General features: G+C 38.8%; 1 protein-coding gene across 9 annotated transcripts in view; it reads left to right on the top strand.

Annotated features, from left to right (window-relative positions):
- ANKRD28 (ankyrin repeat domain 28) overlaps positions 1-12226 on the top strand; it is a 148880-nt gene that overhangs the window by 70101 nt on the left and 66553 nt on the right. For all 9 annotated transcript variants that reach the window (XR_009448557.1, XM_059664003.1, XM_059664001.1 and 6 more), the window contains one exon: positions 9529-9607. Coding sequence is in view for 8 of the 9 variants with exons in the window: in XM_059664003.1 (XP_059519986.1) it covers positions 9529-9607 (79 nt within the window). In the remaining variant the exon portion in view is untranslated. The remainder of the gene's footprint in view (positions 1-9528; positions 9608-12226) is intronic.

Here is a 12226-nt window from a genome sequence, read left to right as displayed (position 1 = left end):
TTTGGCTCGGTGGATGGAGCGACGCCCTGCGGACTGAAGGGTCCCAGGTTCGATTCCGGTCAAGGGCATGTACCATGGTTGCGGGCACATCCCTAGGAGGAGGTGTGCAGAAGGCAGCTGATCGATGTTTCTAACTCTCTATCCCTCTCCCTTCCTCTCTGTAAAAAATCAATAAAACATATTTAAAAAGAAAAGAAATCAAGTATATTTATTGTATATTCAGAAAGAATCCTGATGGTTTTATTATAATTATATATAAGTTTAGAATGATAATCATATTATAGCAAAGATGTCATAAATTAATGCCTTAAATATCAGACTAAGCTGAAGTTATAAATAATCTGATAGGTCTCAGCACCTTAGCAATTTTTGTTTTTTGTTTTATTGAGTATGGTTGACATATAATAAATTACATATATTTAAAATGTACAGTTTCATTTGTCCCTAACCTCTGATCTGTTTTGTGTCACTGTAAATTAATTTGTATTTTCTGGAGCTTTATAAAAGTGAAGTTATACAATATGTCCCTTTTTTGTCTAGCTTTTTAAAAATATATATTTTTATTGATTTCAGAGAGGAAGGAAGAGGGAGAGAGAGAGATAGAAACATCATTGATGAGAGAATGATTGTTTAGCTGTTTCTTGCACTGGGAATTGGGCCCACAACCTGGGTATGTGCCCCAACTGGGTTCAAACCATGATCTCCTCGTTATAGGTTGATGCTCAACCACTGAGCCACGCCGGCCGGGCTGTCTAGCTTTTTTCACACCATAACTATTTTGAGATTCATTCATGTTGTGGCATATATTGATAGTTCATTCCTTTCTGTTGTACAGAGTGCACATAACCTCAGTGGCATTCCATTGTATTGATACACATAACTTGTTTTTTCCCCCTGGCCTACCAATTGATATTTCAGTTGTTTCCCTTTTCATCTATTACAATAAAGCTACTGTGAGCAGTTGTATACAAGTCTTTTTATGAACATATGCTTTCCTTTTTCTTGAGTAATTATCTAGTGGTGATATGGTCTGACCATTTGGTAGGTGTATGTTTAACTCTTTAAGACACTACAACTATTTCCAAACTGGTTATGCCATTCATTATACATTCCCACCAAGAGAATATGAGAATTCCAGTTTTTCCACATCCTCACAAATACTTGGTATGATCAGTGTTTTCTCATTGTAAACGCTATAATAGAGTGTATTTCATTATGGTTTTTATTTGCATTTCTGGGATAACTAAGTGGTTTTGCTAGATTCCTTTTCTTTTTATATATTTTTATTGATTTCAGATAGGAAGGAAGAGGGGGAGAGAGATAGAAATATCAACGATGAGAGAGAATCATTGATTGGCTGCCTCCTGCACAGCCCCCCACTGGGGATTGAGCCCGCAACGCAAGCATGTGCCCTTGACCAGAATCAAACCTGGGACCCTTCAGTCCGCAGGCTGACGCTCTATACACTGAGCCAAACTGGCTAGGGTAGATTCCTTTTTTTTTATATATATAAGTCATTTTATTTATTTTATTTTTATATATTTTATTGATTTTTTACAGAGAGGAAGGGAGAAAGGATAGAGAGTTAGAAACATCGATCAGCTACCTCTTGCACACCTCCTACTGGGGATGTGCCCGCAATCAAGGTACATGCCCTTGGCCGGAATCGAACCTGGGACCTTTCAGTCCTCAGGCTGACGCTCTATCCACTGAGCCAAACCGGTTAGGGCTAGATTCCTTTTCTTATTGTATTGTCTTCTTACTCTTGAGTTTTGAGAGTTCTTTATATGTTCTGGATGCAAGTCCTCAGTCTTTGGCTATAATTTATTTTCCTAAGGGTTGTTTTGGAAAAGCACAAGTTTTAAATTTTGATGCTTTTCAGTTTTTCACATTCTTTTATGGATCTTGGTTTGGCGTTGTATCTAAAAAAATATCTCAGTGTCACATAGATTTTCTTAATATCTTCTAGAAGTTTTGTAGTTTTAAATTTACATTTAGATGTAATATCTTTTTTGAATTAGCATTTGTATATGGTGCAAGGCATATGGTAAAGTTTGCTTTGTAATATATGGATATATCCAATTATTAAAATACTTATTTAGCCCTGGCTGGTTTGGATCAGTGGTTAGATCATCAGCCTGTGATTCAAAGGTCATGACCATGAGCAAGGGCATGTACCTGGCATGCCACAACCAATCGATGTCTGTCTGTCTGTCTGTCTCTCTCTCTCTTTCTCTCCCTCCCTCACTCCCCCCCTCTCTCCCTTCCACTCTCTGTAAAAAAATGCTTCTGTAAGGCTTAACAACAACAAAAAGTATTTATTTAAAAGCTGTACTACTTTTCTTCATTGAATTGCCTTTGCATCTTTATCAAAAGTCAGTTTTCCATATAGCTGAGGATCTATTTATGGACTCTGTTATGTTCCATTGATGTATTTGTCTAGCTTAATGCCAATACCATGCTGTTATGATACTGTGCATCTTGAAATCGCTAACTTTTTTTCCCCCAAAATTGTTTTGACTGTTCTCAATTCTTTGTGTTTCTATATGAATTTTGAAATTCATAATGATTACGAGATTCATTCATGTCAATTTCTAGGGGGAAAAAGAAATTGGGTTGTGTTGATCTATAGATCAAGTTGGCAAAATTTAATATCTTAACAGTATTTGAGTCTTTTGACCCAGGAACAAATTATATCTCTCCATTTATTTGGTAATTTTTAATTTCTCAGCGAATCTTGTAATTTCACTCTGCATGGCCTTTTACATCTTTGTAAGATTTATCCATTTTGTTCCTACTGTAAATGTTATGTTATTTCATTTTAATATATGCTAATTCTCTACTGCTGAGGTAAGATTTTTCATAGTACTCTACCCAGTGCTCTAGGAATGAAGAGTTTTTCCAGCCTACCTGGTGGGGAACGGGATCCTCTTCCCTCTAACCCATTTGTTCTCGTTGGGGGTGATATCTCCAAGTTAGCAAAACTTTTTTGGAGGTAGGGGGAGAGAAAGAATGAATGTGTAAGAAAGATCTTATATGTTACAATGATTTGTGGCTCTCCAAAGGGCCAAAGTTGTATAAGTTAGATACACAGCAGTTATTAAAATTTCATGGGGGCAATTGGGGGGAAAATATTTTAAAAGGCTCCTGGTCAGGTTGGTAAGGAAAAAGTGGTTGGAAACAACTACTTGAATTATTTTGGATAGTTCTTTTCACCAGTCTCAGGTTACAGTAGTCTTATATACATGTGCTGCTTAGTACTTAGCTGAGTATACAAAGGGATATTCTGCAGTTCTCTGGGATTCTCTGCTTGTACCACCCCCTACCCTCTGTTACTCTACTGAGAATTCTTTCTCTTGTGTTCTCCCAGTACTCAGGGAAATATGTCTGTTAAAAATGTATGTAGCTCTGTAAAAGCCATTGAGAAGCATTTTATTGATTGAAACAGCTGACTGACATTCCACTGAATATTTTCAGACTTACACTTCACATGCTTTGTGAAATGACAATTTTCTATTACAGTCCAGCAGTATTTTTTGAAGTAGAAATTCTATGTATTAGTTTTCTAAACAGCTGTGTTTGATAATTAAAATTGCCCAATTATAGATGGCATCACCTCTACTTCCTTTTGTTTTGTAGGACCTGGTATTGATATATAATTTTGGTGTTTTATTTTTTTATTTAAAAGCAAGTAAGCCTTGGCTTAGGAGTATTTAATTACTGCTAAATTTGTAGAAGAAAGTAAATTTAGTATTTAAAATAGGGTGCTCCTCCCTTCTATACAAAGTTTCTCCTAAATGAACACTGGTAAGAAATAGGGTGGGAGGGGGGAGGCTTCCTCCTCAACATGAAGGTGGGAATTCTGCTGTAGTCTTTTGATAGCTGTGAAGAAATGACAAGGAGATTTTAGGGGAGATATGACAAAAAGAAGCTCACCTTAAAACTCACCTCTAGAATCTCAGAGGGAAGGGGGTAGAGGAGGCAATAAAAGATTAACCAAAAAAAAAAAAAAATAAAAAATAAAAAATAAAATAAAATAAAATAGGGTGCTCTGTGGATTTTTCTTTTTAATATTACTACTGATGAAGCAATGTCTAGATTACAACATGAATAATACCTAGATTCTATAAATAAAATTTTCCCCAAGGTAAAAACTATGCCTTCCATTTTTTAGATAGTTGAGAAAGTGATCTTGGAGATCCAGAAGTTAAATCATATCTGTTACAGACGGGGGGAAACTAAGGCCCTTAGAGCTTATTTAATTTGGTCACTTCCTTTTAGCAGAGATAGCATAAGAACCCAGTGTTCTTAATGTCTAGTTTAGTTTTCTGCCTGTGTTGTCTATGTTGGTTCATTCCCTTGACAGATATGTGCCAGTTACTATGCTGGGTTCTGGAGAGGTCAGACATACGTACTTTTTACCTGTGCTCTTCCATGCTCCTTCCTGACTCAGAATATCTTATTGTACTGTACTCACCTCTTCACTTAAAGGAAGCAGTTTACAGCTTCTGGTTGGCATATCTGAATTGCCAGCATTACTATTGTGCTTTGGGGCCATTATTAAGTAAGATAAGAGTTGCTTAAACACAAGCATTGTCATACCAAGGCAGTTGATCTGATAATGGAGATAGCTGCCAAGTGGCTAACAGCCTGGGAGGGGAACTATGGTGGACAAAGGGATGATTCACTTCCCAGGCTGGGCGGTGCAAGATTCCATCATGCTACTCAGAACAGCATGCAAATTAAAACATATGAACTGTTTATTTCTATAATTTTCTATGTAATATTTTTGTACCAAGGTTGACCGTGGGTAACTAAAACTGCAGAAAGCAGAACCATGGATTAAGGGGGACTGCTATACAGGTGACAACCTGGACTTGCTATTGGTGTCTGAAGAGGGGGTGGCAGTCTTGTATGACTGAAGCCTTAATCTATAGGATCTGTTGCTATCTCCTGGAGATAGTGTCAACATTGAGTTGAGTCATGGGGCCCTCAGTTCTTGTTGGAGCATTGCTTGCATGTACAGAAGGGAAACCCCACACATTGGAATTGGATGCAGAATGCTGACACAGTATTTCATTATATGGTTGTACAATTACAAGACCTCTCATCTGATAATATTCAGAACTGGTAGTTGATAAGCTTATCAAAGTCTGACAGAGGGAATCATAAATAGTGATCTTTAAGCATTTTCTGTAACAAGTGTATTTGCCAGCCATTTTTTAAAAATTGGGCCAAGGACTTTTCACTGACAGGCGTTTAATGTTGTCTTCCTTGCATTATCTGTAACTCTCACTTTGTGTTTAAGTGATGTGAGAATTTAGATATGTAAGAATCAAACTTGGGCCAAATATCTCTTCATGGTTTTACTATTTCCTTAGTGTTTCAGTTGTCTCAGCCACACCTAGTTCACAACAGCACTTTTTTGGTAACTTCTTTTATTGATCCTTTTTATAGTATTCAATGTAGAGGTCATGGAAACAATTTGCTTTTTTAATTCCTATTTCATCAGTTCAAATAATTGCATAGTTATGATTACAGGTACAGTTGGCACAAACAGTTGTGGTAACAAACACATATTACTCTTGATAAACACACAGTGGTAGGAACCAAAGTGCACAGACTTATTAGTGGTAATCTAATAGTCAAAATACATGGGGTGCCAAAGTATCCATTAGTTTTACTCAGGAAACAGAAAATATTGATTGATCACATGAGTCAGTTAAATGAAGGTTGGTTAACAGCTTGTGTTTCATATTCTAGATAACCATTCCCCTATTGGTGGCCATTTAAATTGTTTCCATCATACTGCTTCCTATGATAATCAGTAAATATACCTAAACTATTATTTGCACACAGATAGGAATATCTTTATCTAAAAGAGTTCCATGAAATGGAATTATTATATGTAAGAGGACAATTTCTTAATTTTAATAAATTTTATTGAAAGGAATCTTAAATATTTTGTTGCCCAAGTTTTAATATTTAACTGGGTTAAATTTAAAGATGACAGGTTAAATTTTAGTGGAACAATTTATTCCCTTTTTTTCTTAAATTCCTTTTTAGAGCGGGAAAACTTATCCACGAGTCATAAAATACATGAATAATATTCAAGGCATTGAGTCATAGGATTCCAGACATCCCTCACACATAAATGACTCACTGTGTGTGCTGTGTTCATGGTTTACCCTGTGTAGTAAACATGTTTCTCAATTTGAGTAGGTCTGATGATATTTTAAACACTCTGGGGAAGTTTGCTGTTTAATGATTAACACTGAAAAGCCTTAAGCCAAGGATCCTTTTATTAAAATGACTAAATTAGGACTCAGCTTTCAATAAAGTCTGATATTTTAGTGGTTCAGTTTTAGCTTTTTCAATAATTAATTATTCAGTAATTTCTGTGCAAAGAATTCTGTTTGCTTGGTTACATATTGGAATAAAAAACATCGTCATGTGTAAATTCACTGTGATTAGAGAGATACGAACTCTTAGCTTACTAAACAGCATTAATAGCCACTAGACCAGTCTCCCTGTACTGGAGCACCTGTTATTATTATAAGGACAAAAACAATATCACAAATATATTAAAATTATATGAAGAAGTGTATGGAGAGCCAGTGATAACTGTTACAGCTTTATAATACCTTGATATATTACAGCTAAGCCTTTTTTTGATTGCCTATGAACATTTTAACCTCTTTTGACTAGCAGTATTTTTCCTAATCTATTCTCAGTAGTTTATCCTTTCTTAGAGTAATTAGGGTATTGCCAAACTGTTAAGTTATGTAAAATAATTTTTTTCATTGTTTTAAATCTTGAAAGTTACAATCTACACTAATAAAAGACAAAGATGCTAATTGACCATACCTTCATTATGCCCCAAGCCACGCCCACCTGCCAATCAGCGACTATATGCAGATTAACCCAACCAAGATGGCGGCCGGCAGCCACAGAGCTGAAGCAAGCAGGAGGCTTGGTTGCCCCAATGATGGGGGAAGCCAAGCTTCCCGCCTGGCTGAGCCATCTGTGGCCTCCACAAAAGGCAACAAAGTTTTAATTATAGAAGACAAATAAATTCCAGATACCTGCTTCCAGCCAGCCTCCACTGGGAGCTTGGGTGGCTGGGGGCCATGGCCAGCCATCAGCCCCTCACCCAGGATGGCCACACCCTCATGGGGTGAGGATCCCCACTGGGGGGCTTAGCCAGCCTGAAAATGGCCCTCAGCCCCTCACCCAGACTGGCCAGGCACCCCAGCAGCACCCCCCACCCTGAAGGGGCTGTGGCCAGCCTGCAAATGGCCATCAACCCCTCACCCAGGCTGGCCAGGCACTCCTATATAATAAAAGGGTAATATGCAAATTGACCCCAACAGCAGAACAACTGGGAATGACTGGTCACTATGACACACACTGACCACCAGGGGGCAGATGCTCAATGCAGGAGCTGCCCCCTGGTGGTCAATGCGCTCCCACAGGGGTAGCTCTGCTCAGCCACAAGCCAGGCTGATGGCTGCCAGCACAGCGGTGGTGGTGGGAGCCTCTCCCGCCTCCTCAGCAGCACTATGGATGTCCGACTGCAGCTAAGGCCTGCTCCCTGCTGGCAAGTGGACATACCCCAAGGGCTCCCAGGCTGCCAGAGGGATGTCTGACTGCCAGCTTAGGCCCAATCCCCCCCCCAGGGAGCAGGCCTAAGCCAGAAGGTGGTCATCCGCCAAGTGGTCCCAGACTGCGAGAGGTCACAGGCCGGGCTGAGGGACCCCCCCCCCCCCCCGAGTGCACAAATTTTTGTACACCGGGCCTCTAGTATTCTGATATAGTAGGAGACCCCAAAATACAACACCTATTCAAAGAAGAAGTTTAACTTCCAGGCTGTTAAAAGAAATTGTGGTCCAGGTTTGTGGAGCAACTCTGCTCTATAAGGTCATTCGGGATCGTATTGCTTGAGACACTTCTTGGATATTGGCCTACCTCTGCATAGTCAAAGCTGGCTTAGTTTCACATCTGCCTTCCAGCCTATGGGAAGTGGGAAAGTATTAGTCCATTTCTATGATGGTGCTCTTTTTAGTTGAAGATGACCTGAAAGTTGTGCCTTTCACTTCCACTATTAACCCTTTTCGGTCCAACCTCGAGGCTGACTCGACAGACCAGGCGCTAGGAGCAGGTCCAACGTCGAGCAATAAGAACATTAAAAAGTTCAACATTCAGTCCCGTCAATTAATTTGGACCAGACTGTTTGAATTCCAAAAATAACATTGGACCGCAAAGGGTTAATACTATTGTTCCACACTAAGTAACAGCACTTCAAGGCAGCCTAGGTGTGTATTCTCTGCTAAAACTTTATTCCTTTGGACAAAGGGGTAAAGGAGCTACTGAAAACAACTAACAATTTGTCACAAAAGCCTGTAATCAAAAAAAAAAAAGATGTGAATTTCTAAATAATTATGTCTAAATAGTTTTCTCAGATGCAACCAAGTCAAGAACACTGTTGTAACTTTAGATGGGTTGAAAATATGAATTAAAAATCCTGTGACTTTTAATCCTGTGAATTAAAATCTGACTTTAAGATGTTGCTTCTCAAACTGGAGATTGTTGTTTGAAGGGAGAAGTACACAAGCCATACATTTAGAGGAGTTGGAAATAATGAATTAAAAATCCTGAAATGTGATTTTAAGATGTTGCTTCTTAAACTGGAGAACATTATTGTTTGAGGGGAGAAGTACACAAGCCTGAAGGAAGATTTGGAAAACTGTATTTTTGGTATTTAGAAAGGTAGGAATATATACTTAGAGCCAAAAATGGAATTGGCAGGAATTTTAAGGAAAACCTTAAGATTGTTTTAAGGGATAATTTCAGATCCTCAGAGGTAATTTCCCTTTATGCCACTATGGCCACTCCTATGGAAACAATTTCATAAGGAAAAATTTTGGTTTCTTAAGATTTTTTTTATTTAGTTAAGTCAGCACTTCTCTAAACTGTAAAATTATGAAAATATATTGATGGGGGTTGGGGAGTGCAGTATGAAGTAAAGAAAATTTGTGTATGTCAGAAGCTTAGGTATCTTTATTCAAAGAAAGTCTAAAAAGCTAGTTCTTTTTTAAAAAATATGTGTTTGTTTATTTCAGAGAGAGGAAGGAAGAGGGAGATAGAAACATCAATGATAAAAGAGAATCATTGATAGGTTACCTCCTTCATGCCCCCTTTTGGGGATCAAGCCCACAACCTGGGCATGTGCCCAGACCTGAAATGGAACTGTGACCTCCTGGTTCATAGGACGTTGCTCAACCACTGAACCACACCATCTGGGCTTGTCATCTTGGATTTTTTTCTTTAATTCTTGGCTGTACTTTATACCATTCTTTTAAAGCCACCCCCCCCCCCCCCCCCAGCAAGGAAATACTCTGGTACTTGCAGATTAGACTAGAGTTGTGGAAAGAGTAAGCTAGTAGTTAAGTGGTTTTTCTTCATTTAAGGAATATTAAAATGAACTTTATATGAAAACTTATGTGCCACCTTTCCTTCTTATCACAGGACAGTGAAAAAAGAACTCCACTGCATGCTGCTGCCTATCTTGGAGATGCAGAGATCATTGAACTGCTTATTTTATCTGGTATGGTAAGCTCTACATAATAAGAGTACATCATGCATATTTTTGTCTTACTATTTATAAAACCTAATTGACTATTTCTTTATATTTGTTTAATAAGCTGAAACTTATTTGTTCATTGTACAAACATTGATCTCATTTGATGTGCCCAGTACAGTTCCAGAGGTTAGCGTATATTAGAGAACAAAACAAAGATCACTGCCTTTGTGGAAAGTATATTCTAATAAAGAAAAATGGGCTGTAAATGCAAGTAAATTTTACAGTATGTTAGAAGGTGATAAGTGCTATAGGAGAATGAAAAAGTAGATGAGAATAATGGGGTGAATAAGCCTTATATAAGGTAGGGTGATATATAGAGTATCCATAGTGGGCCTCATTGACCACATAGGTACTTGGAGATGATTACATTCCCCAAGGGGCAAGTGATGGTCACTTAATCCAAGTATAGCAGTAGAGGTGGTAAGAAATTATATGATTGTAGATATATTTTGAAAGTGATATACCAGCAAGACTTCTGTCTTTAAATAGCTTTTATCTAATTCTGTTTCAGGACCAGTAAAACACATTTTAGGGAATTGTGCATTATTTTTTAACTAGAGGCTCAGTGCACGAATTTGTGCACCAGTGGGATCCCCCGGCCTGGCCTGTGGGATCGTGCCAAAACCAGCTCTCTGACATCCCCCACGGAGTCCCAGATTGCAAGAGTGCACGGGCCAAGCCAAGGGACCCCACCAATGCACAGTCAGGACCAGGGAGGGACACAGGAGGTTGGTCAGCCACGAAGGGACCGCAGGAGGGCTCCAGGCCATGTCCAGCCCGACTCACTCAGTCTTGATCAGCCAGACCCCAGCAGCAAGCTAACCTCCTGATCAGAGCATCTGTCCCTGGTGGGCGGTCAGGGCACATCATAGTGATTGGTTGACTGTCTAACCCCTGGTGGTCAGTGCACATCATAGCAAGTGGTTGAATGGCTTTAGCATATCATTAGCATATTATGCTTTGATTGGTTGAACAGACAACTGGACACTTACCATATTAGGCTTATATTATATAGGATTTCTGCTAAACTGTTTAAGACAGAGGTCCTCAAACTTTTTAAACAGGGGGCCAGTTCACTGTCCCTCAGACATTCCACACATGCACACTGCGGGCCCGGGACGAGTCGGCTGCTAAGCAGGACAGGCAGCAGCAGCAAAAACACCCGGCGGGCCAGATAAATGTTTTTGGCGGTCCACATGTGGCCTGCGGGCTGTTGTTTGAGGATGCCTGGTTTAAGACTTTACAATATGACAGTGGTTCTTAACCATGGCTGCACATTAGAATCACCTGGGAATCTTTTTAAAATCCTGATTTCTGGGCCTCATCCTCCAGAAATTCGTTCTTTGTTATGGGGTGGGGCCACAACATTAGTAACAAAGAAACAGAATTTCCGGAGGATGAAGCCCAGAAATTAGGATTTTAAAAATATTCCCAGGTGATTCTAATGTGCAGCCAAGGTTAAGAACCACTGCAATATGAAGTAATGATACAACTGTCTCTCATAAAATAGCTCCTATTGTTGTCAGGTTGCCTGTAGTCCTAAAAGACACAAACAGAGCTTAGAGATATTTTTGTTGTATCCAGATTATTATATATGACTAGAGGGCCATTGCAGGAAGATTCCTGCAAGAATAGGGCTTCCTGCAGCTGGAGCGAAGCAGAGAAAGGAGCGAAACCTGCCAAGGCGGGCTTTGCTCCCACCTCCGCCACCCCGCTTGCTTCTCCGCAGCTTTGCTCCCTTCTGCAGCACTTGGCTTATTTCTATGTTGTCTTCAGTCTTCACTCCGCGCCTGCATATGCAAATTAACCGCCATCTTTGTTGGGTTGATTTGCATACTCATCTGATTGGCTGCTGGGCGTAGCAGAGTGGCACCAATTTGTATGTTTCTCTTTTATTAGTGTAGATAGTTATTGAGAAAGGATAAATGTGTTTAAATTGTGCCTATGTTACCAGATTGCACAGATACGTGCATAATGAATACAGTTGGAGAAATAGTAGTATCATTCCTTTGATATTTGGGAGAAGGAGCACTGAGAGAAATTTTGAATGGCAATCCTATTAAATTATAGCCTAAACAGAATTTTGCTTTTATAAATTCATAAAATTTTTAAAAGTACATTTTTTAATAACGCATTTATAATCATATGGGATTAAGTATAATTAAATGTGGACCTAGGTAATATTATGTTATGAATAACTTTATATCACTGATGCACTTCCTTGAACATAGCTGTTCTTCTATGGCTGCTAACTCACTAGTTTACAGCTAAAATTTACTAGCCATAGGAGCTGAGGGGGTTCAAGAGAAAAATTGGATTTTCTCATAATTGAAGCATCTTCTTTAATATGAATTAATGAGATGGCAGGTTAATATATGGAATTTTCTTTACAATCATTGTTCAAGAAACAGTTTTATGTTAAGAAACAGCTAGGCTAGAAAAAGTACAGTTCTATTTAGTTTACTGTCTACGGCTTTGGGTAAGAACTCTAGTGATGCATTTTTTCTTTTTATCACAGAATTCTGTTCATTTACTTTCATTTTAACATAAGAATTTTATGACCCAATATAGAGGGCTTTTATA

The sequence above is a fragment of the Myotis daubentonii genome, chromosome 14, assembly GCF_963259705.1.
Source record: "Myotis daubentonii chromosome 14, mMyoDau2.1, whole genome shotgun sequence".
Lineage (NCBI taxonomy): Eukaryota > Metazoa > Chordata > Mammalia > Chiroptera > Vespertilionidae > Myotis > Myotis daubentonii.
The sequence above is the reverse complement of the archived record's forward strand: the minus strand, read 5'-3'. Positions and strand labels throughout refer to the sequence as shown.